Source organism: Chiloscyllium plagiosum, unplaced genomic scaffold (assembly GCF_037043375.1).
Source record: "Chiloscyllium plagiosum isolate Xiang-an unplaced genomic scaffold, Cpla_swu_hap1 HiC_scaffold_3, whole genome shotgun sequence".
NCBI lineage: Eukaryota > Metazoa > Chordata > Chondrichthyes > Orectolobiformes > Hemiscylliidae > Chiloscyllium > Chiloscyllium plagiosum.
This window is the reverse complement of record NW_028270141.1, coordinates 33,116,919-33,143,667: the sequence shown is the minus strand read 5'-3', so window position 1 is coordinate 33,143,667 and position 26,749 is coordinate 33,116,919. Positions and strand designations below refer to the sequence as shown.

General features: G+C 41.2%; 1 protein-coding gene across 4 annotated transcripts in view; it reads right to left on the bottom strand.

Moving 5' to 3' along the window:
• LOC122548600 (CUB and sushi domain-containing protein 1-like) overlaps positions 1-26,749 on the bottom strand; it is a 2,407,075-nt gene that overhangs the window by 798,346 nt on the left and 1,581,980 nt on the right. For all 4 annotated transcript variants that reach the window (XM_087978377.1, XM_087978362.1, XM_087978369.1 and 1 more), the window contains exon 8: positions 8,366-8,456. In XM_087978377.1, coding sequence (XP_087834503.1) covers positions 8,366-8,456 — 91 coding nt within the window. The remainder of the gene's footprint in view (positions 1-8,365; positions 8,457-26,749) is intronic.

Below are 26,749 nucleotides of genomic sequence, written 5' to 3'. Positions count from 1 at the left end.
TTGATAGATTACAACTTTATTTGTTTGATTTTAATGAAATGGTTGCTTACTAGTACATAACCATACAAGGTTGCAAATTTTGCTTCAACAATAAAATAGAAACTTATTACAAAAAGACTAAAGATAAAATAGAAAAATCCAAACCTTCTACAAATAATACAATTTCAAAGGTTTACAACAAGCAGCAAAAGTATAATCCCAATGATCTTTCTTTTCTCAAAGAGAAACAAAACAGATTTTGTGCAGTGCCCAAAACATCACTGCACAGTTCTTAAAATCACAACACCACTCATATAATATTCATATAAACGTTGCACAGTCACAACGTTTCCCCTTCAAAGCCCTAGGTATTTACACAAATGCTGTCGGGCAACAAACCACATTTACTAAGGCTACAACTTGCCCCCAGTTCTCTATGATGAAAATTGATCTTTTTCATGCACATGCTGAACTCTGAAAGAATATTAGAGCAGTATTCCTCTATCTGACACTTCTTTAGGTTTAAGTCACTTGGACTTCAAATGTTAAAATTGGGTCTGCAATAGCTTCTTCACGGGGCTCTCAAACATTGGAGCTTCTCTGAATTCAGTTTAACCAACCATTACCAGTTCTTCACCCAGTCTGGAACCAACATTAATTCCTGATTCTAAGGAGTTAAAAATCACACAACACCAGGTTATAGTCCAACAGGTTTAATTGGAAGCACACTAGCTTTCGGAGCACCACTCCTTCATCAGGTGGTTGTGATCAGGAAGGAGTGGCGCTCTGAAGCTAGTGTGCTTCCAATTAAACCTGCTGGACTATAACCTGGTGTTGTATGATTTTTAACTTTGTACACCCCAATCCAACACCTGCATCTCCAAATCATGATTCTAAGGAGTTCACTCACTATATCTTGCTCTTCTCAGGAACAATGCTTCAACGGCATCCTGTTCCAAAATTTTCACTGGACTAAAAACACCAAAGTTAAAAACGAAGCTAAATGTGTCTGAGTTATCGGCATTTCCATTAGGCTTATCTAAAATATACTCAGATACCAGAACTTTCCAGAAAACCTTTGAGGCATTATTATTTACCAAGATGGGATACAAACAATCTAACATAAATCAAAGGCCATTTGTGCTCAATTCTATTCACTCCACTGCCAGGCATATAAACATTTTTTAAAAAATGAATTTGCCATAATTACACAAATACTTACAAGTTAACCATGAATTTCAGACACACAAACACATCAGTTATTACTCAGTTATATCAGTTATCTCAAATACCAGATCCAAACCCAGCCCAAATGTCATTTAAAAAGTATGCATATAAAACCCACATTTCACATCCTCACATTGACATCTCATTTGCCACTCTTTAGTGCAAAGGTACTTCTTCAGTACTCTTGTGGCACTGCACAGTCACAACGTTTCCCCTTCAAAGCCCTAGGTATTTACACAAATGCTGTAGGGCAACAAACCACATTTACTAAGGCTACAACTTGCCCCCAGTTCTCTATGATGAAAATTGATCTTTTTCATGTACATGCTGAACTCTGAAAGAATATTAGTTTGATACAGTCTTTAATTTCCTTTTTACTACTGAAAAGTAATAAGATATAATGACCCATCTCACTTTTTCTCAGGGAAAACATCTGGGAGGCAATATACCACCCAGTGTCACCTCAAAGTCTGTAAAAGTATCTTCTACTCACTTCACTAATGAACCCTCTGTCACTCTTGATCTTCTAAACCACTTCTTCCCTTACTGAGCAGCTGGATCACCCACACTAGTCTGGAATCTGGTTGGCCTCCACAGAGGAATCATGACTTGTGGAGCTGGATAGATTAGTTGGAAATAACTGTTCCCACTTCCAAAATAGCCAAGAAGAAGGAGGCACAAACTTCAAGCAGTTTGTAAAATAAGTGAATATTTTTCAATTTTCATGTGATTTGAGTCTGGAATGCACTGCCTGGAAATGTTGTGGAAGTACATTCAATTAATGCATTCAAGAGAGTATTGATGGTTATTTCGAAAGAAACAGTGTACAAGGTTATAGGGAAAAGGGAGGAGAATGGCACAAGACATGATGCTCATTTGGAAAGCTAGTGTTATTATAATGGGCTGAATGGTCTCCTCCTACAGCATCAAAAAGAGTGGTGCTGGAAAAGCACAGCCACTCGGAGAGCATCCGAGGAGCAGGACAGTTGACGTTTCGAGCATAAGATCTTCCCCCTATAGCATGCCACTTCCATAATTCTTTGTGAGCATAAAGACTTTAATTTAATAATCAGCGCACCATTTTAGTGTATTTTCAATTTTTTGTTGCTATTTTTCATTTAGAAAGATTGTTTGACTGACAACTTCTTTCATGGAAGTTGATTTTAAATAAATAAATAAATCTTTTTAAAAAATCTTCCTCATCCAAGAGTATTTCTCATCTGGCACCAAGGGCTGGAGATGTCACAACAGTGCCACAGCAATTACATCAATGAGTAGGGTGTACAACCAATTATAATTAATTATGCACTAATAGCAAACTCACTGGTTAAAAGCATACCTGCATTTTGCACGTATTTTAGTTTTAAATAGTAAAATGAATGTTATGACTGTACTAAGAGCAAAACTATGATAATGAACAAAGTTATTTTAAAGAAATGTAGAAAGTGCCTGAATGGAGAAATTTGACATTGTACAGATATTAATTAGAAATAATGTAAATATCAACATCAGTTCGGTTTTTCTTAAGCAGTAATCATATAGTTAACACTCAGTTAAAAGCTAGTTACACCTATTGGGCATAACATTTCTAGTATAAAAGTGGCAGTTTTTATCAATCACTAACTTTCTGGGGATTGCACTAGGATTAATCTTGAAGCAGCATTCTTGGTGATAGTAAAATTATTCATGAGAAGTTCTGGATTTTCTTGCATTATGTATGGATTTCCAAAGATGCGATCAGCCTCAGTGCAGCATTGATGTCCAATGCTGACACTGTCAATGTCATGTTAATGCCAAACTCTAAGCTAAGGGGATTCATGTTGTGATGTTTGATCCACGAGACCATTATTTCCAATGAGCTCTGCAGCTTAAGTCAGCTCTTTTATAATCCTGCAAACACGATTCAGTGAAACTTTCCAAATCCTCATTCATTAAATAATTGGGTGGGGTCAGAGATTGGAGAAGATCAGCTTCTACCTTCTACACCCACAATTTTAAACTTGAAACAGTTAGTAACTTAGATATGCTAGGGGATGCATTTGATGATCTGATTGGTCATGTATCTGTTTAAGACCAAATAGTCCACATCAGTCATAAAATCAAGAATCTAGAACTTTGGCACTGGTGTTCCAAAGTTGCTATCTTAAAAGTGTTCAGGAGTCAAATTTGTTCTGAATGAACTTCATTGTAACAGAATTTTTAATACCAATTCTTTATAATTACTGCTTGACTATTGGTTTTGTTGCCTCGGACTTGATTGAATTATAGGTTTCAAAGTTCCATTGTTAAGTCTTTTAGGGAATTTATGCAGGGTCATTTGGCTCTGTATCACTTTCTTTCAGTCTTCAGTCGAAATGTAAAGCTTGTTATAAACCTAGTGATCCAGTTATCATTTGGTTCTGTAATTAAGTGCTTTGACATTATGAATCATTTTTGATAAGTATTGATCAGAAAATGCTTCTGACCTCATTTAGAATACAATTTAGCACCATTACGTGGAATAAGAAATCAAGACTTTGCATGTTCAAAAAAGAAAATTGAGCTAAACATTTTTTTCTAATTCAGAATGTCTTAAGCAATTTCAAACGCAACTGTGCATTCAAAAGCCCCAAAGCTTAATGAGGTGTCACACAATATTACAGGACCTGTCAGATTTCGAAGCTCTAATCACAGATCCTGAATAGAGACTGTTGCAGCTGCCCTTGACTAAAATTGACTTAAAATAGCCGCCCAGAGCGTTTTAGTTGATATAATAGGGCCAAAAAGGGATTGGCAGTTGCAAACAGCAGACTTTCACAGCCTGACTTATGGCCTCTGTACCGAGTCACCAGATAAGATAATGAAAGGTCTCGGTGAAAGAAGACAGGAGTGTGTTGACAGTAAGGCATCCCTGATAAGGGAAGCTCAAGTGAAAGGCTTCTTCTTAGCAAACTAATGTAAATGTTCCTATTTAGTACTGAGTAGAAGGACAAACTTGACCCACCTAGTTAAAACATTTTCAGGTAGTTGTAAATTATACAAACAATTAACACATATATACCTTTGTGCAATAACAGTGGTAGCTTTAGTTTTACTATATGAGACATCAGGGATTTTCATTAGATTTCTGTCGATAGGGAGCTCCAATCACACAAGCATTTCTTGATAAAGAGCATCCTTTGAAAAACCTAGATAACAGGCACCTGAGTAATAATGAGGTAAAAACAATGACTGCAGATGCTGGAAACCAGATTCTGGATTACTGGTGCTGGAAGAGCACAGCAGTTCAGGCAGCATCCAAGGAGCAGCTCCTTGGATGCTGCCTGAACTGCTGTGCTCTTCCAGCACCAGTAATCCAGAACCTGAGTAACAATCACCATCCCAAGTTTGTTATTTAGTAAAAGGGAGAAAGAAAAGTCTGATCCCACAGTATTCTTAAATTTTTTTAGGTAACTGTAAATTAGAAATGAAACCTACAAACTAGCATGAAAGGATTTAGTTGAATCTCTATGGGCAGGAGAAAGTGAGGTCTGCAGATGCTGGAGATCAAAGTTGAAACTTTATTGCTGGAACAGCACAGCAGGTCAGGCAGCATCCAGGGAACAGGAGATTCGACGTTTCGGGCACAGGCCCTTCTTCAGGAATGAGCAGAGAGTGTTCAGCAGGAGAAGATAAAAGGTAGGGAGGGGGGACTTGGAGGAGGGGAGTCGGAAATGTGATAGGTGGAAAGAGGTCAAAGTGAGGGTGATAGGTCGGAGTAGGATGGAGGCGGAGAGGTCAAGAAGAAGACTGCAGGTCAGGAAGGCGGTGCCGGGCTGGAGGGATCTGGCTGAGACAAGGTGGGGGGAGGGGGGATGAAGAAACTGGTGAAGTTCAAGTTCATCCCCTGCGGTTGGAGGGTTCCCAGTCGGAAGATAAGACGCTCCTCCTCCGACCGTCGGGTTGTTGTGGTTTGGCGGTGGATGAGTCCAATGACCTGCATATCCTCGGTGGAGTGGGAGGGGGAGTTGAAATGCTGTGCCACAGGTTGGTTGGGTTGGTTCGTCCGGGTGGCCCAGAGGTGCTCTCTGAATCGCTCCGCAAGTAGGCGGCCTGTCTCCCCAATATAGAGGAGGCCACACCGGCTGCAGCGGATGCAGTAGATGATGTGGGTGGAGGTGCAGGTGAATCTGTGGCGGATATGGAAGTTTCCTTTGGGGCCTTGGAGAGAAGTGAGGGGGGAGGTGTGGGCGCAAGTGTTGCACCTCCTGCGGTTGCAAGGAAAGGTGCCGGGAGTGGAGGTTGGGTCGGTGGGGGGTGTGGATCTGACAAGGGAGTCGCGGAGGGAGTGGTCTCTACGGAAAGCTGATAGGGGAGGGGAGGGAAATATATCCTTGGTGCTGGGGTCTGTTTGGAGGTGGCGGAAGTGACGGCGGATGATGCGCTGTACATGGAGATTGGTGGGGTGGTAGGTGAGGACCAGTGGGGTTCTGTCCTGGTGGCGGTTGGAGGGGCGGGGCTCAAGGGCGGAGGAGCGGGAAGTGGAGGAGATGCGGTGGAGGGCACCGTCGACCACGTCGGGGGGGAAATTGCGGTCCTTGAAGAAGGAGGCCATCTGTGTTGTACGTATTTTGAACTGGTCCTCCTGGGAGCAGATGCGGCGGAGACGAAGGAATTGGGAGAATGGGATGGTGTTTTTACAGGGGGCAGGATGGGAGGAGGTGTAGTCCAGGTAGCTGTGGGAGTCGGTTGGTTTGTAGTAGATGTCCGTGTTGATTCGGTCGCCTGAGATAGAAACAGAAAGGTCTAGGAAGGGGAGGGAGGAGTCCGAGACTGTCCAGGTGAATTTGAGGTCGGGGTGGAAGGTGTTAGTGTAGTGGATGAACTGTTCAACCTCCTTGTGGGAGCACGAGGTAGCGCCGATACAGTCATCAATGTAGCGAAGAAAAAGATGGGGGGTGGGGCCAGTGTAGTTGCGGAAGATGGATTGTTCCACATACCCTACGAAGAGGCAGGCATAGCTGGGGCCCATGCGGGTGCCCATGGCTACTCTCTATGGGCAGTCAACCTTTGACAGTAAAGAGAGGCCCACTTCATTAGCATGGGAGATGAAGCGACAAATGGTGTAAACAGATAGCCTCAAACAGAACATCAGGAGACAGTTCATGTGATGGGGGTATAAAGAAATTGCAAAACATGGTCAGTGTGACTTCAGGAAAATAAACAATTGCTGCTTTACAGCTTAGCATGCAGACTCGATAAATACAAACACAAATTATCAAAAAGGATAAGATCATGTTGAATCCAAACTATTTTCTTGAATGACTTGGTAAAGCTGTGAAAATGATTGAGTTGCTCCCTGATCAGTGGAATTTAAATAGATATTGTCTTATTAAGTAAAGAAAATAGATTTTACATAAAGCCATACAGCACAGAAACAGTCCAACAACTATTTAGAATAGAGATAGTAAGGCTCATCTAAGTATCAAATTTCTGTTTTAAGCCAACTTATAGCATGCAATTACAAGGAGTTGTGGTTGCATCTACAAGGTAGAGAGATTCTGTTCATTTGATCTCTCAACGTCAAGAGAGAGAAGCCGCTTCCCAATGTGTTAGCTTTGTCAAAGAATCATAACATTAAATGAAACTGCGTAACTTCACATAGAACTGACTTTGTATTGGAACTGATATTTTATAATAATTGATGGAAGTTAACATCTTTTTATATCTCCTGTAATAAGATTAGTAGGGGATATATATTGCATAACAGAATTTGAAAATGCTGGTGATAATAGTGATAAAAATTAGTGATAAGCAAATGTCCAGTTTATTGGTGATTCGTGTGATGTAATTGGCAAGTGTCTGAGAAAAAGTATACCCATTAGTATTGGAATGTTATTGAATAAAATACATTACCAGATCCCCAATGACCACCAATAAAGGTGTCTATTAAACATCATGAAATAATGGGAGGACGTAGGGCTGCCCTTGTAGTTGTCTATCATTGATCGTAATTGATATAGGATTGGACGTATAGATTGGGGGATGTGGCTAACAATGACATCAATGTTGCATGCAATTACTGTAATGTGGAATGTATATAAAAATGCTGTACTTGGCTGAGAGACACAGTGTCCCATGGAAACCGTTTCCAAGGACCTCTCCCACGCTGCGATTTAAAGAGTTCTGAATGAAGATTGACTTATGTGGCTGGACAAAGGGCACTAGACTCCTCTTTGACATCTCTCCACAACAGAGACCACCAGGAAACAAATATGGTTCCAGCAATATAGTAGCTACAATGCATGTGGTAATCTTTCTGACATTTGTTCATAGCAGGATCCTTTATAAGGAGTCTGTTAAAGTAGTTGTATTTTTGACTTGCAGCTGCCACATTGTTTTGGCTGAATAGAAAGATCTTGTGCTGTTACCTCAAAAGTATTTAGAGATTGATAATCAATGCGTTTGGCTTATTATTGCACACACACTATATCCATCAAGTCCTAAATAAGGACATGAACTCTGAACTTCAAACTCAAGCTGGTGGTGCTTCCAATTTGTAAAAAGACCTCTGTGTCTATGTTTCTGGTTATCATGTACTTAGCAGAATATCAATGCTTCTCTGAATTCAAACACTTGAATTCAATCACAGTGAGAGTTTTGCCATTCAACAGACTGCTAAATTTTTACTCCTGTCATTTAGAAATAATCTTTCCATCAGACTCATTCTTTCATTCCTTTGAATAAAAACATTCATGAGTGGTTTAACTCAATTTCCTAACATAAGTTGGGATTTAGAATGAGCAGAAGGTAAAGGCAAAATAAGCGTTGATATATATTTAGTGATGATGTGTGCTGAAGTGACAGTATCGAAGACCCTGTATGTGTATTAACACAAGAATTGGTTTGTAACTAAAGCGTCACAAGCTAGCATCATAAGCTATTGTGACATTTCAGTAAATAACAGTTAGCTAGTCATTGCTGTATAAATTCTAGCCTCTTCAACTTTCCATTCTTGCAGCTTAGAGCCATCACATGTCTAACAGCACGATTTGTTGTCAGTTCCCTTCAATATATTGACAAACATAATCAGCATGCAGCACATGACAAATGAAGGCAAATACTGTGCACAAATACTCTTACTAAAGACATTTTTCTTTCTCCAGCACCTCCTCTGTGCAAGGAACAAAATTGTGCTTACCTATAATCAGACCCTGTTCTTTTGCCATTTTCTGGTACTCCTGGATCAGGACACATGTCAGCTGGTACCAGAGCAACTCCACCTTGACTTACTGTAACACAGAGAAAATGACAGTCTACATCATCAGGTCATACTTTCATTACAGATGATCTAATAAAATCAAATTCTTTCAATTTCATTTGAAATATTAACTCAAACTAAAATTCCTTTTTTCTTTGAATTACTCAAAAATATCCAACACTAATGTTACATCATTAAAACTCATTGAATCCCATAATAACTAGTGTGAGATCACAAAGGGTCAGGCAACAATTCATGCGCATTTCTTCCAGATTGCTCAGAAAGTAATATGCCCATTACTATTGTCCTAAAGTGTGAAATGTCTGTAAGATTGACAATCAGTTCACAGCATTACATTTAACCATTTAATCCAAATCACACTGATTGTGCTGTTCAGGAAGCAATGAAATAAAAAAAAACACATTCAACTTTGTTTCCTTACTGTGCTAATGTTAAAATGATTCAGCATAACATCAGAACATCTCCTGTCCTTAAAGATGCTGATCCCATTTTCAATCTCAGAACAGGTGAATAGCGAAGGAAGTTATAGACTCATCTACTGTTGCAGAATGAGCTATTTTAAACCACAAGCCTCATTTAACAAGCCTGTCAATGGGTGGACAAGCCAGAACAACACAGGTGAGATGTTGGGTTTGACTCAGAGCTAGAGACTAAGTGTTGAGGACCCATGATTAGATCATACTAAACATTGGAGCTGAACACAACTCTATTCTCATCTGAGATCCTCAGGAAAGCACTGTCCAGCTTGGAGCAACAAGAACAGTGAGCCAGAACAGCAATTTGAGCTCACTTTGTCTTATGAGTTTGCAATGGGCAGATTGTGTGGTCACATTCTCTCTGCCCCAAATGAAATCAGTTGAACCAGCTCAATAACTGGAGTTTGCTTCTTTGCAAAGATTCATTTCCAAACTAGGCCAAGCATGGAGGTCAGAACTGAATTCCAGCAACACTACAGAAACTTTCTGCCTTCAGTCAGAATTTCTTCCTGTCCTGATAATACGATCTTAGTCAGTTTTGATCTGTGCCACAAATACTATGCATTGCATTAGATCGAAACAAACATGTGCCGTAAACATGGCATTGCTCAACTCCCTTCATAGGACAGCTGATTGGCCCATATCATTGAATGACATTTTTCTGAATAAATCATTTATGTCATGCTAAACTGTACTATTTGTGAAAGCTTTTTTTTTGTTATTTAGGCCAAATGTAGGTATAGAATAAAAAAAACAGAATGCAAAGACTACAAGACTTTATCATGTTACACAAGTTGATAGGATTTAAAGCTTTGATGCCAGAGCTTCTAATGTTGTAAAGTATAATTATCTTATTAAAAGTTTGCATTGGCATTTGGGAAAAAAAAATGACACTTTCTTTTTAGGTTGCAACTGACAAACATGTTGATCTTAGCTGGTTTCACTTAGAAAAATGGCTGTTCCAGGAGTGGAACAGTTGCAAGACAAAAGAAGCCTCAGGCATTGTCGTGATACGGTGTTGCAAATTGTCCACTGGCACTGATAGGTCCTTGACAGAAAGACATTCTTCGGCAACGATGATCAGATTTGAATTTTTTTTAATGCTGTAAGAAATTCCATCACGTAGAGTCATAAAGGTTCCTATGAACCCAAGCTTTTCGTTCTAGTAGGATTTAGAGGAAAATTCTCTCAATGGATTTGGCTCAGAACAGAAAGTCACCAGGGGGATAATTCTAGGTATGAAGAGCCCTTCCTTTTAGAATAACTTTTTATTTGGATAATATAATCACTTTAGATTTATAATTCAAAAATGATTTTGCTCAAATACCAGTTCATTGTTTACATTTTTGCACACACTGTGCAAAGTAAATGCCATACACTATACACAGCCAGGCTGAGAAATTGTTTACTGACAGTGTTACATAGATAGAACGCACCCTGACTGAACTGCTGGCCTGAACTTAAGACTCTTTTCATTATTTGTGTTTAGTACATTCAAAGGCAGCTTGTCCACTCTCCATTTTTAAAGTCTCTCTTGCCTCATTCACATCTGAAAGGCAAATCCTCGACAGTCAGGAAGTAAATAAAATGTGGTCAAGTGTAAGATCAAGAGTATTTGTGCTCTTTATGGCCTCATAATAAAGTTTCCCTTTTTTTAAACTGTATATTTTGGTTGAAGTCATTGCTGGGCTGCTTATGAATCTGGTGGAGCAGGCACAGCTCTTGCTTTACAGTAGCGCAGTTTGGAAATGAGTCAAGCAGAGAAGCAAAAGGCCTAGCGTAGTCATTCGTTACCTCATGGATAAAGCAAAGTACCTGCTACCTGGTTTAAGCTATATGGAGAGGCTGAATAGGCTTGGGCTGTTTTCCCTGGAGCATCGGAGGCTGAGGGGTGACCTTATAGAAGTTTATAAAATCATGAGTGGCATGGATAGGGTAAATAGACAACGTTTTTTCCCTGGGTTGGGCGAGTCCAGAACTCGTGGGAATAGGTTTAGGGTGAGAGCGGAGAGATATAAAAGGGAGCTAACAGGCAACGTTTTCACCCAAAGGGTGGTGCGTATATGGAATGAGCTGCCAGAGGAAGTGGTACAATAACAACATTTAAAAGGCACCTGGATGGGTAAATGAATAGGAAAGGTTTAGAGGGATATGGGCCAAATGCTGGCAAATGGGACTAGATTAACTTAGGTTATCTGATTGGGATGAACGAGTTGGACGGAAGGGTCTGTTTCCGTGCTGTGCATCTCTATGATGCTATGACTCTAAATAACCTGACTGAGTATTGGATTGGACATCTTTCAGGCACCCTGAGATATAGACTACTATTTTCCAGAATGGCCTCCAATTTTTGACTATAAAACGGTATAGAGATATCCACTTTTTACCCAACTCAGAACTGAAATTATACAATCCTTATACAAATGGGGTATGTGCAGATTTAAAACTGTTTTCCTCTCCACAACATAATCTAAATGAGCATTTCCTACAGCAAATAAGCTCCTCTGAATAAGATGATCAGTATAACAATTAATGCAAATGCAGATGGGATTTTATTTCATGCTCTGAGGATTAAGACCTTCCAAATTCTTAGTAAAGAAAGCTTTAGCTTCAAATTCGCTACAAATGTAAGGTTCAGAAATTAAAAAGAAATGATCTTGATGATTCAATGTGGAAAATATGCAGAATAAGGATGATTCTGAGAACTGAATATAACGGTGTTGTATCACACAATCAATCGAAAGAAAGGTGATAATAATAAATATCATCAATGCAGAATTAATGTTAAATGTTTTGGGAATAGACATGACAACACTATGTTCATAGTATGTCTGAGAAGTGTTTTAAAATACAGGTTAAGGGCTAGATTGAAAATCAAACAATAAATAAGTTACACTGTAGCAGGGAATGCAATCCAGAAATCCAAACCACATATTGGAATTGGAATCAGAGGTCAATGAATTCCTTCCACAACTAAACCTTAAGGGGGTAATAAAGCAAATACAGTGGAGATTTGAACTTATATTGAAGGTCCTCCATGTTGTTCTATAGTGGTTGAACCTCTGAGCTGATGTGGACCTCTATTATATATAGATGCCTATATTCATCATACAAAAAAACAAACATTCTTTAAGGTTAAGCAATATGTGAAAAGCAGTGTGAACAAAACTTAATTGTACTCATTTGAACTCTGACATCTGCTTCAAGATGTAACACAGTTTAAAGAGATAAAGTAAAAGCCTTGGTGGCTACTGTAATTAAAGCAAGAAACCACTTTAAAATTATTTCAATTGAATGTGGTAAAATAAATCTCTCCTCTCCGTACATAGCACCTGCACAGATCCAAATGTCCATCAAAATTCTGAATTCAAATAGAAATTGTGTTGATCAATTATATAAATTACATGTAAAAATGCATTTCTTCAGGTATCACTGAAGCAGTCCAAATGAAACAGCAGTTTATTCTTTTTGAACTTCACAAAAGTGAGTAAAATGGAAGGACATCTGTCACGGACTCTGTAATGCGACCACACATCAGCGTGGGATTTTCTAACACTTCTTAGGTTACTGGCAATCGATTAACTACAATATAGATGCAGGCATATTTATATCGGCCATTGTGGAAGCAATCATTTGCAGGTCAGATTTAAATTACTTGTGCACAAATTACTTCAGTATTTAGTAAACTGCTGTTAACAGCTTTCTGGAAAGCAACGGTTACATAAGAATAGGAAATAAATTTAATGGATCGTTACATAGTGAAGATTTATAACAGCAATTCAGGTTGGCAATGAACTGTGTTAACTCACCCATAGTCTTGTTTCTGCAACTTTACTATACTTCTTCACAAATCTAAATTCAAACCTGGCTTAGTTTCTGATACTCACTTTAGAGTCAAACCAAAAGGTCCAGCCCCATTCTGGGATTTGGGCACACAATTTGCAATAACACACAAATGGAGCGTAGAGGTGACACTTCCTTTTGCAATGCATCATTTCTTATAAGATACAAAAATATAAGATCAAATGGGTTAGATGGCACAGGAACAAGACAAATCAGTCCAGCCAGCCCACGGTGACTCAATGGTCAGCACTGCTGCCTCACAGCACCAGGGTCCCAGGTTTGATTCCAGCCTTGGACGACTGTCTGTGTGGAGTTTGCACATTCTCCCTGTGTCTGCATGGGTTTCCTCCGGGCGCTCCGGTTTCCTCCCACAATCCAAAGATGTGCAGGTCAGGTGAATTGCCCATGGTAATTTGCCCATTGTGTTAGGTGCATTAGTCAGAGGGAAATGGGTCTGATGGGTTACTCTTTGGAGGGTCAGTGTAGACTGGTTGGGCTGAAGGGCCTGTTTCCACACTGTAGGGAATCTAATCCAATCAAAGTCCACTACTGTGTTCACACTCAGTTCTAAGAAGCCTCCTTTGACCTTTTGTCATCTAACTTACTGTTGCAACTATCTGTTCTTTTCTCCCTCAGATGCTCATCTAGCTTGCCCACAAATGCATCTACAATATTTGCTTCAATTGGACCCCGTGGCAGCAAATTCCAATTTCTCACCACTCTATGGGTTAAGAAGTTTCTTCTGAATATTTCTTTGTTACTGTTTTATATTGATGGTCTCTTGTTAAGCTCTTTCCTAAAAGAAGAACCATGCTCTCTACCCACACCAACAATTCTTGCATTGTTTCAAAGTATTATGTCACACCTCAGCCTTTTCATAAGAGAGCCCTTCAATCCTCTCTTCCTATATATACCTCATGAAACGTCTCCACACCTTCTTCTGCTTTTTTTGAGACCAAGTGTGATTTCAGGCCTAAAATCAGATAATACTTCTGGGTGGCACAGTGGCTCAGTGGTTAGCACTGCTGCCTCACAATGCCAGGGAATGGAGTTCGATTCTACCCTTGGGTGAGAGTCTGCATGGAACTTCCACGTTCTCACCATTTCTGCGTGGGTTTACTCTGGGTGATCTGGGTTCCTCTCATAGTCCAAAAATATACAGACTGAATGGATTAGCCATTGGAAATGCAGGAATGGGGGGTGAGGAGGTTCTGGGTAAGATGTTCTTTGAAGGGTCAGTGTGGATTTGATGGGCTGAATGGTCTACTTCCACATTGTAGGGGTTCTATGATTCTACTCAGGCCAGGTTCTCTCATGGCATTACGTTCTCCTCAGCTCAGTGCTCATTAACACACTGGCAAAAAGTTAAATCTTACCAGCAGGGAGTTCAGCCCCCACGTGATCTCTCAGGTCCCAGTATCTGTGCACTATATTTAGAAGTCATCCAGTTGACACTTTACTCTCTGGGGCCTGGGGCATCATTTAACCTCTGAAAATCACCCATACCCAGCCCTAGATTTGTCAATGCTGAGCAAAACAAAATACTGCAGCTCAGTGATGCCTCCCGCAAAGTTGTCCAAGAAAGTGTTTTTCCCAAAGGATACCAATCAGAGGCCACCCGACTGATGAAGTCAGCTTGGACAGAGGTGGCTATGGAGATTACCGTGGGGGTGGGTCAAGACAACCTGACTCCAGTGCCACAAAAACATTATTATCTGCTGCACATCACTGGGGTATGTACCACTCTCTACGCAATGCATTATGCCTCTATGATGGAGGTAGCATTGTAAGGTTGCCATTGTCGAGGTCTGTCACTTGCAAGACTGGATGCCAGACACCTGCACCAGTAGCCTCAGGTTCAATTAATGTCTGTCACTTCACTCCCTTTGCAAACTTGCCAAAGTATCATTAGTCACAATACATTTTGTTTGAATTCTTTCATGGCATTGGCAAGGACAGCATATGACATCAACAAATATCCTAGAACTGATTGGCTTGCTTGGTCACATCAAAGAACAGTTCAGAGTCAACCACTTTATTGTAGATTTAGAGTCAAATGTAGGTCAAACCAGATAAGGATGACATAATTCCTTACTTGGAACAGATGGGTTCCAAGGCATGATTACTGACACTGATTTAATATTCCAGATTTATTCATCAAGTATAAACTCCAACGGCAGTGATGGTGGAATCTGAATGCATGTTCCCAGAGCTTTAGCCTGGTCCTTTGGAGTACTAGTCCATTGAATTTACCAAGAAACTCATGTTTGTGAAGTAATCTGATCTTTTAAAAGATGACAGAAATAGAATCTCTGTTTATTTTGTTTTTTTTTTCTTGTACAGAATACTTCCACGGACCTTTCTAAAATATAATTGGTTGCATTTCTTACAGCAAGCTACTAAAGTAAGTCTCCACTTGCAGAGACACAAAGTGGAGTTGGTCATCCAGTATTTCCTCTTGGTTTCTGGCACCACAGCTGTGTTTATCCCTCCACCAGTAACTAACTGGTATCTTGTTGAAGGTTTAAAGTATTCATTAATTCCTGATGTCAATGAACATTTAGGTTCATATCAGTAATAAAAGGGAGGGAATCATTGCTTCCCATTACTACCTCTCTTCATGCTTCTGTTCTAGCAACCCAGAGATTGATCTTTCAATTGCTTCACACTAATATGACCAAATATTTCGAAATAAAATGTTTCAGCAAACTCATTACAAGTTCGCACAACCAAGATATTTTGTCAAGCTTTGCTGTAATACTTCAGCTCGTTTGAAATAAACCACTGATCATCAATCAATTAATCTCTGTTGATTTTCTCAATTCACAATGATATGAATGTTTGGTCAGTGATTGCTCAGTTGACAAATATAATACTTCCTGTGAAGACCAGAAAAATCTCACGTTCAATTTCCTGCCCTGCTAATTACATGAAATGTGGAAACAAAAATATCTTGTGCTCAACAGTACCACGGGAGTACAAAAAATGCAAAAGTTTGGCCTTCTATCTGATTCCAATGGTGATTTTGTACGGTCATATTGATGGAGTGCAAAAAATGTACTTTATTATCAGGATGTCATGCAATATCATGAGCTACTGCCTTTAAAGGAAGAGAGACAAAGCTGAAGAAGGGGGAAAATTACAAAGTGTTTATGGCAATCCTGGCTCGACAATGCTTTCATAACATTTCTTTAAATCAGACAATAAATAAAACTCTGAGAAATGTTCCTGTCCGCTTATGCCCTCAATGAAGTAAAAGCTAAACCCCAGAAGCTTATTCTGGGTCAAAATGTCATTTGGAGCAGGAGATTTTTTTACATTTGAGATTAGCTTGATGAATACACAAATGAAAAAGGACTTGGCATTGAATGCATGTCAAGACTGTCCAAAGTGATGAAAATCAACCATGACATATGCAAATATCAACCGCACTCGAATTCAGAAATCATACAGATTATGTGTTAATGATAAATGCATTTGTAAAGTTAAAAGATAATGTATGCAGAGCTTAATACTTCAGAAGTACATTTCCCCAAAGCATTCTGTCATTTTCTGCAAACTAAAATTAATCCACCAAAACCTGAGAAAAATGGAATTGATGTTTGATGCTTAATCTTTAGAAAGTAAGTATGGTGGTTAAACATGTTTAAAATCAAACCCCTTTGTGTTTTCTGGGTAAAATGTCTATTGTTTCATATGACTTACTTTAACAAACACATGACTGACCACCACCACTCCCCCCAACCCACCATCCAGACCATAGACAAGGTGGGTTGAAGGGCCTGTTCATGTGCTGTACTGTTCTCTGTTCGATGTTCCATTACCAGAAGATAACCTGCTATTATAGCTCCTAATTGAATTCGGCCATTTGCTGGAGGTGGAACAAAATATTGTGGGATTAGGAAATGGCAGAGACATCAAACAAATTTTGTGTCTTCATTGTACAAGAGTCAAATTAAATACCAAAAATAGAGGGTAACCAGGGAATTAATAAAAATGATGATCTTCAAAGAACTAATGTAAGCAGAGACAAAGAATCAGAGAAACCTAAGAGTTTAAAAGTATATAAATCCCTGGTACTTGTTGGTTTACATCCTAGGCTTCTGAAAGGGATAGTTGCAAAGATAGTGGAAGGACTGATTTTTATTTTCCAAAATTCCATGGATTCTAAAATGGTTCCAGGTGGTTTTGAAGTTGGCAAATACAACACCAGTATTCAGGAAAAGAAGGGGAGAGAAAACAGAGAACTATTGGCCAGTTAGCCAGACATTAATAGTTGGGCAAAGAGTGGAATGTATTCTAATGATCAAATAAATCAAATCATAGGTTCTCTGTCAAGGTAACTTATCTTTATTAGAGTCTTTTGAGGATGTGCTTGGTCAGATGGATAAAGGGGAACTAGTAAATGTAGTGTAGTTTAGGTTAACACATAAGAGCTTTGGGTAATATATTAGCACAGATGGAGCATTGGCCAATAAGTAGAATGCAGAGAAACATGAAAAATAGGGCATCTTCAAGTTGGCAGATTGCAATTTTTGCAATGTTTCAAACATCAGTAATTGCACCTTGATTATTTAAAATTTATATTAATTACTTGGGGCCAAATCTTGCAAGAAAACAGTTAAGAGTCTATTTTAGTGACTTTCATGTAGCGTTTCTCTCAGTAAGTCCAACTCACGTTATAAAATATGTACCATGCATCCATAGTACCCTGATCATTGTAATGTACCAATCATCACTGGTACAAGTACTGGCCACTGCCAAAACATCCTGGGATTCCTGGTGCAAATGTCATCTTGGAAGCTCAACTGTGCTGTCAAGTGCTGGAAGTCCACCACTGCCCTGCACAGTTCATTTTATTTACCCAGACAAGTCAGACACAGGGTAATTTGCATGTTAGTCTATTGACAGGGATCTTGAAGCTTTGGCTGATGGATATCCCTTGGAAATTGTTCAGGGAGAAACGTGCTTGCTGTTATCTTCACCATTGGGAGTTTGAACAATTTAATGTCAGCAGCAGTAATGGTAAGGTATGTTGAACTTTTATATGAAAGTCGGCCTCAACAATGGTTGAGAATAACAAGCACGGAAAAGCACAATTAATGACACAAAGCAGACAAATATATTTTTATTTCTGGAAAGCTGTCCCACTTTCCCATCTAGGCTTCCACTATATTCTGTTATAGATTATTTATTAACTCAACAGAAAGCTTGTTTTCAATCAACTCAAAATTATTGTTATTTTATTACATTATTTTAATTTCACTTCAATTGGAAAAATATTTTAACTGGTAATTCCACAACACAATAATTTCTTAATAAGTCAACTGCTAAGATGAGAATGAAAACCAACTGAATCATTCAATCAATAGATGGATCAACAATTACAATGTTGTTAGCCAGCTGCTGTTTCCTTGTGCTATACTGCTGTATTCACTGAAAACTTACTATAGCCTACTTCTATCTTTGTCAGAGATCCATTCATATGCACTTTCTAGCAGAGCACCACTGGACAACGATTGCAAACAATTAGCATCCACTAGTTTTCTAATACTGAGCCAAGGGACACTAAAGCTAACTGTAACAAGTCATGATTTGGAGATGCTGGTGTTGGACTGGGGTGTACAAAGTTAAAAATCACACAACACCAGGTTATAGTCCAACAGGTTTAATTGGAAGCACACTAGCTTTCGGAATCTAGAAACCTGTTGGACTATAACCTGGTTGTGTGATTTTTAACTTTGTAACAAGTCAGTTGAGGAGAAAGTGAGGTCTGCAGATGCTCGAGATCAGAGCTGAAAATGTGTTGTTGGAAAAGCGCAGCAGGTCAGGCAGCATCCAGGGAACAGGAGAATCGATGTTTTGGGCATAAGCCCTTCTTCAGGAATGAGGAAAGTTTGTCCAGCAGGCTAAGATAAAAGGTAGGGAGGAGGGACCTGGGGGAGGGGCATCGGAAATGCAATAGGTGGAAAGAGGTCAAGGTGAGGGTGATAGGTCAGACTGAGGTGGGTGCTGAGAGGTCAGGAAGAAGATTGCAGGTTAGGAAGGCGGTGCTGAGTTTGATGGATTTGACTGAGACAAGGTGGGGGGAGGGGAAATGAGGAAACTGGTGAAATCCGAGTTCATCCCTTGTGGTTGGAGGGTTCCTAGGCGGAAGATGAGGCGCTCTTCCTCCAACCGTCGTGTTGTTGTGGTCTGGCGATTGACGAGTCCAAAGACCTGCATATCCTTGGTGGAGTGGGAGGGGGAGTTGAAGTGTTGAGCCATGGGGTGGTTGGGTTGGTTGGTCCGGGTGTCCCAGAGGTGTTCTCTGAAACGCTCCGCAAGTAGGCAGCCTGTCTCCCCAATATAGAGGAGGCCACATCGGGTGCAGAGGATGCAGTAAATGATGTGTGTTGAGGTGCAGGTGAATCTGTGGCGGATATGGAAGTTTCCTTTGGGGCCTTGGAGGGAGGTGAGGGGGGAGGTGTGGGTGCAAGTCTTGCACCTCCTGCGGTTGCAGGGGAAAGTGCCAGGAGTGGAGGTTGGGTTGGTGGGGGGTGTGGATCTGACGAGGGAGTCACGGAGGGAGTGGTCTTTACGGAATGCTGATAAGGGAGAGGAGGGAAATATATCCTTGCTGGTGGGGTCCGTTTGGAGATGGTGGGAATGACGGCGGATGATGCGCTGTACATGGAGATTGGTGGGGTTTTAGGTGAGGACCAGCGGGGTTCTGTCCTGGTGGCGGTTGGAGGGGCGGGGCTCAAGGGCGGAGGAGCGGGAAGTGGAAGAGATGCGGTGGAGGGCATCGTCGACCACGTCGGGGGGGAAATTGCGGTCCTTGAAGAAGGAGGCCATCTGGGTTGTACGTTTTTGGAACTGGTCCTCCTGGGAGCAGATGCGGTGGAGACGAAGGATTTGGGAGAATGGGATGGCGTTTTTACAGGGGGCAGGGTGGGAGGAGGTGTAGTCCAGGTAGCTGTGGGAGTCGGTCGGTTTGTAGTAGATGTCTGTGTTGATTCGGTCGCCGGAGATAGAAATAGAAAGGTCGAGGAAGGGGAGGGAGGAATCTGAGACTGTCCAGGTGAATTTGAGGTTGGGGTGGAAGGTGTTGGTGAAGTGGATGAACTGTTCAACCTCCTCGTGGGAGCATGAGGTGGCGCCAATACAGTCATCAATGTAGCGGAGGAAAAGGTGGGGGGTGGGGCCAGTGTAGTTGCGGAAGATGGATTGTTCCACATATCCTAAGAAGAGGCAGGCATAGCTGGGGCCCATGCGGGTGCCCATGGCTACTCCTTTCGTTTGGAGGAAGTGGGAGGATTGGAAAGAGAAGTTGTTCAGGGTGAGGACCAGTTCAGTCAGTCGAAGGAGGGCGTCAGTGGAAGTGTAATGGTTGGTACGGCGGGAAAGGAAGAAGCGGAGGGCTTTGAGTCCTTCGTGATGGGGGATGGAGGTGTACAGGGACTGGATGTCCATGGTGAAGATAAGGCATTGGGGACCGGGGAAGCGAAAATCATGGAGAAGGTGGAGGGCATGGGTGGTGTCACGAACGTAGGTGGGGAGTTCTTGGACTAAGGGGGACAGGACCGTGTCAAGGTATGCGGAGATGAGTTCAGTGGGGCAGGAGCAGGCGGAGACAATGGGTCGGCCGGGGCAGTCAGGTTTGTGGATTTTGGGCAGGAGGGAGAAGCGGGCGGTGCGGGGTTGTGGGACTATGAGGTTGGAGGCGGTGGATGGGAGATCCCCCGCGGTGATGAGGTTATGGATGGTCTGGGAAATGATGGTTTGGTGGTGGGGGGTGGGGTCATGGTCAAGGGGGCAGTAGGAGGAGGTATCTGCGAGCTTGCGTTTGGCCTCAGCGGTGTAAAGGTCGGTGCGCCTGCAACGGAGGGAGTGGAGAGCTGCACCCTCCTTCGACTGACTGAACTGGTCCTCACCCTGAACAACTTCTCTTTCCAATCCTCCCACTTCCTCCAAACGAAAGGAGTAGCCATGGGCACCCGCATGGGCCCCAGCTATGCCTGCCTCTTCCTAGGATATGTGGAACAGTCCATCTTCCGCAACTACACTGGCCCCACCCCCCACCTTTTCGATGACTGTATCGGCGCCGCCTCGTGCTCCCACGAGGAGGTTGAACAGTTCATCCACTTCACCAACACCTTCCATCCCGACCTCAAATTCACCTGGACAGTCTCAGATTCCTCCCTCACCTTCCTCGACCTTTCTATTTCTATCTCCGGCGACCGAATCAACACGGACATCTACTACAAACCGACCGACTCCTACAGCGACCTGGACTACACCTCCTCCCACCCTGCCCCCTGTAAAAACGCCATCCCATTCTCCCAATTCCTTCGGCTCTGCCGCATCTGCTCCAAGGAGGACCAGTTCCAAAAACGTACAACCCAGATGGCCTCCTTCTTCAAGGACCGCAATTTCCCCCCCCGACGTGGTCGACGATGCCCTCCACTGCATCTCTTCCACTTCCCACTCCTCCGCCCTTGAGCCCCGCCACCAGGACAGAACCCCGCTGGTCCTCACCTACCACCCCACCAATCTCCATGTATAGCGCATCATCCGCCGTCATTTCCGCCACCTCCAAACGGACCCCACCACCAAGGATATATTTCCCTCCTCTCCCCTATCAGCATTCCGTAAAGACCACTCCCTCCATGACTCCCTCGTCAGATCCACACCCCCCCACCAACCTAACCTCCACTCCCGGCACCTTCCCCTGCAACCATAGGAGGTGCAAGACTTGCACCCACATCTCCCCCCTCACCTCCCTCCAAGGCCCCAGAGGAAACTTCCATATCCGCCACAGATTCACCTGCACCTCCACACACATCATCTATTTCATCCTCTGCCCCCGATGTGGCCTCCTCTATATTGGGGAGACAGGCTGCCTACTTGCGGAGCGTTTCAGAGAACACCTCTGGGACACCCGGACCAACCAACCCAACCACCCTGTGGCTCAACACTTCAACTCCCCCTCCCACTCCACCAAGGATATGCAGGTCTTTGGACTCCTCCATTGCCAGACCACAACAACACGACGGTTGGAGGAAGAGCGCCTCATCTTCCGCCTAGGAACCCTCCAACCACAAGGGATGAACTCGGATTTCACCAGTTTCCTCATTTCCCCTCCCCCCACCTTGTCTCAGTCAAATCCATCAAACTCAGCACCGCCTTCCTAACCTGCAATCTTCTTCCTGACCTCTCCGTCCCCACCCCAGGTCCCTCCTATCACCCTCACCTTGACCTCTTTCCACCTATCGCATTTCCGACGCCCCTCCCCCAGGTCCCTCCTTTTATCTTAGCCTGCTGGACAAACTTTCCTCATTCCTGAAGAAGGACTTATGCCCGAAACGTCGATTCTCCTGTTCCCTGGATGCTGCCTGACCTGCTGTGCTTTTCCAGCAACACATTTTCAACAAGTCAGTTGAGGTGAGTCTATTCAGTGCAGAGTTGGGTTTGAATTTGGCTTAATGAGGTAACATTTTCAAAATAAAAGTAATTATTTTGTTACTTGCATAACTGCACCTCTTGATCAAAGTTGAACGAGAACATATCTTTTCCTTTGGGCATAAAAAATTACATAGTTGTAAATGGGGAATAGATACCTTCTCTGCAGCTGAAAACATGAGTCCCGAGAGTTGTGCTGTCTGATCTAATATCAGGATTAAGGACAATCCCCTATGACTACAGAAGAACCTTAGAATTCTTGGGCAAGGACTGAATTGTTGTAGCCTTATTGCATATCAAGGGAACACAGGACTAAGAAGAAGGTTCTGCTTAGGAATAATGAACAGCTATGGACAAAGTTTGAAAAATGCAGAGCAATGGACAGAATAACCTTTGGAAAACTGACTATACCATGAGCAAATTGGTGTATGGTTTAAAAAAAAACAGGAATTAAATACATGGCTCAAGGGCTGACATGGGAGACATAAGTTTCTAATCATTGAGCACTGGCACCAGGAGAGGGAAAAGAGGCTGATATTATATCACTAAGACGTCCTTCATCTGAATTTCAATGGGGTTAGTTTCCTGGTGAATTGCATAACTAGAGCTACAAGAAGAGTTCTAAACTAAATAGAGCAGGGATGGTGGTGAACGGGGGTGTTTGGTAGTGTTGGGAGGAGAAAGAGGAGATTGACATAAGGAGGGATTGGAGATCTTAAGATGAAAGGGAATGCAACAGTGGAGGTAGCAAGTTTGGTACTGAAGAAGTAATTTTAGCCAGAAGGAGCAGAATCTAGCACCTTAATGATACACAAGCAAATAAAGTCAGATTAGGGAGAAATATTTTAAGAAGTGCAAAATTAAAAGCCCTTTCCTTCTAAATGCTCACAACATTCACAACAATAAGGATGAATTGACAGACCCAGTTGAAATAAATGGGTATGATATGATAGCCAATCCACAGTTATTGTTGCCAAGTGACTACAGCTGGGACCTGAATGTTCAAAGGTATTTGATGTTTTACAAAGACAGGAAGAAAAGGAGTTGAGATAGCTCTGTTAATAAAGACTTTTGGGTTAGGGTGAGTATAGTAGTGTGGAATGATCTTGATTCAGAGAATTACAACGTAAAATAAGTAAAAAGGAAATTGAGGAAATCACAGTAGTAACATGTGAAGGCCCACTGACAATAGGGTAAACTGACAGAAAGAGTATAAGTCAAGGAATAATGGAGGCCTGTAATAAAGGTACAGTAATAATCTTGGAGATTTTAATCTTCATGGAGTAAACAAATCAAATTGGCAAAGGCAGCCTGGAATATGGGTTCCTAAAGAGTATTCAGGACAGTTTCTCAGAATAGTACAATCTGAGCATGCAGGAAATAGGTAATATTGGACGTGATGATGTGAAATGAATCAGTATTCAAATCTAGTAAGCATCCTCCAGGAATGAGTGAACATAACATAAATACCAAAACACATATAGACTGAGGTTGATAAACGAGAGTCTAAATCTAGAATTTTAAATTTAATTAAATGCAAGTACAAGGCTATAATGACAGAATTCATTAAAATAGATGAAAAGGTAAGGTAGCAGTGAAGCAATGCCAACCACAAACAGATATCTCATAATTCTCAACTGATATATTCAAATGAGAAGGAAAAAGTAAAAGAAGGACGCATCAGCTGTGGCTAACTGACGTTATTGAGGATAGTATGCATTATTTAAAATGAGAATAATCCGCCATGTTTAATGGTAGGCTCGAAGATTTGGACAGTTTTAGAAATCAAACTAGGATAACGAAAGAAAAAGAGGGAGAAATTTGAATATGAGAGAAAATTAACAAAATAATCTAAAAAGGCAAAAAAATCTCTGAGTGTATAAAAAGGAAAACAAAGTAAGACTGGGGAATTAATAAGCAGAAACAAAACTCTGGGCACAGGTGATGAACAGGTATACTGCATTGAGGGATGGAGGCAGACAGAAAATTGGAAACAATAAACCTATCAGCCTAACATCTACTAATGGAAAAATGTTAGGATGCATTGGTCAAGAGGTTGCAGCAGGGTAGTGTTCATTTAGATTTAACATGATGCGAAAGAGAAATCATATTTGACAGCTATTTGAGGATTTAACAAGGTTGATAGATAAAGGAGAAACAGTAGATGGATTATATCTGAATTTTCAACAAGGGACCACAGAAAAGGTTGTTGCTCAAGATAAGAGCTCATGGTCTTGGTGTAATATATATTCATAAAGGAGTGAAAGCAGAATTTTAAAATATTCCTAAGGTAGAGGTTGACAGATTCTTGATTACCAAAGAGATGAAATATTATTGTGATCTGCAGGAATATAGAGTTCAGGTCATATTCCCATCAGTCACTGTCTTGTTGAATGGAGGAGCAGGCTTAAAGGGTTGAGTGGCTTATTCTTGTTCCTAAGGTGATCCTGTCAAAATGTGTATGATTCTGAGGGAACTTGATGAGTTGATGCTAATAGGGTGTTTCCCCTTCTGGGGGAGTGTTGAATATGGGGACACAGTTTAAAAATAAAGAGGCTCCCGTTTAAGACAGAGATAAGGGGGAATTTCTTTTCTCAGTGGGTCACTTGCCTTTGGAACTCTCTTCCTCAGAGACTAGTGGAAACTGAGTCACTGAATACATGAGAAGGCTGAGTTAAGCCAGATCTCAATTGTCCAATGCAGTTAAGGATTATGAAGTATGGGCTAGAAAGCGGAATGACGGTCAGAATCAGATCAGCCATGACTTAATTGGATGGTGAAGCAGATTTGATCAGAATTTTTTTTCCAAATTTTCTTGAAAATTACAGGTGCCAACAAATCAAAGCAAAAAAAACCATTGGAATTGTCAGAAAATATATGATCAAAATATGATCAGCCTGTCAATTTGCAACATTTTTGAAAATTTATTAATTTGTTGCAGACATTGTCTAGATCACGCATCAATTGCTTCAGGGAATGGATTGTCACTCAAAGAACAATGGAGGTAAAAGGTTCCTGAGAGTGGCTTTTGCAGCCAAACACAGGGCAATGGAAAGTTTATGGATTTCCAGGTTATGGGTCTTGAGAGTGCATTGTACACTCGGGATGAGCTCTGACAGACAGACCATTAAATGTGAAAATCAATTTCATGAGTGAGATTGCCTTGAGCTATTTTAGTGCAATGATATTTGACTCTTTGATAATCAAAAGAATCAATGTGGAACTCTAAGTGGTGCAGTTCCACATTTATTTCACACACCCTAACTCATCAGCAATAGTATTCAAACAAAGGTCCAGTCATTGACGCTCATGCTCAAGGGGATAGAAATGCTTGTTTAATTTGACCAGTCAGGTTCATTAATAATGGACCCAATGAATTTATCAGTGGCTGGAAGCTGGGATGGATTACTTGCAGGCTGACCCACTACTTACTTGGTCTGCTTTGCAACCACTTTTCAGGTTATAAATAATGGATCGATTTCCACTTTGTCAAGTCTCTTGCAGATGAGAAGGGATCTCAAATAGTTGCAGAGTTGGAATCATCACTACACTTCACAAGTATTTGATTGCATGTGAATCATTTGTAAGATGTTTGATCAGCTGCTGAAATTTGTTCCTCCTGCTAACAAGTAATGGTCAAACAGCCATCCTAAAAATCCCAGGTAACCACATCGTAAGTTTTTTTTAACATGATGGCATGCTTTTGAATTTATAGGCCTTGAGATTTTGGGAAGTGCTTTCACAATTGTGAATAAATATGAAGTCACAGCACCACAATCCATTTTTACATTGAAAGTGAGATCCTGTTTATTCATAAATTATGCTATACTTTTCTCAACAAGCACTTATGGTTAAAAAAAACCCTGAATGAAAAACTTTCATTTCTTTCATTTGTTATGCCAAGTCTATATTCAATGTATAGTATTTCAATAATTTAACCTTTCCTCACCATTGCAGTTGAAGTTAAAACATTAAAACATTCTAATTGATTATGCTTTATTTTCAAAAAACAACTTTCATTGATATAATGTGTTGCACAAAAATGTCTCAAGGCATTTTACAGGAGTATCAGTAAAACCAATTGGACACCAAACTACAAAAGAATATTTGGGCAAGTAGCCAAAACTTTGAGTTTTTGTACAGATTTTAAAGGAGGAAAGAGAGAATGACAGATGGAGAAGTTTTAGATTTTAGGCTCTTGCCAGCTTGACTAGCAAATGTGAATCAATTTCAGTAAAGGCACAGGTTGATAACTCTGTCCACTAAAGACCTTAAATAAAGGGTCAAGTCGCCTTAGTCCGATTGGACCTTAGAGCTGCTCGCTCATTAGAAAGTGACAATTGGTGGCGGTTTAACCAGAAGGTCACCATAAATCAGGTGAGGGAAGAGATTAAGAAGGAGGGACCTTCACAGTATCCTCAGCTGGTGTGGGAATTGAACCTATGCTTCAGGAATCACTCTATATTGCAAGCCAGCCAACTGACTTGTCAAAGACCTAAAACACAGGAGCTGAGGTGGCTGATCTCCAACAACAACTGTC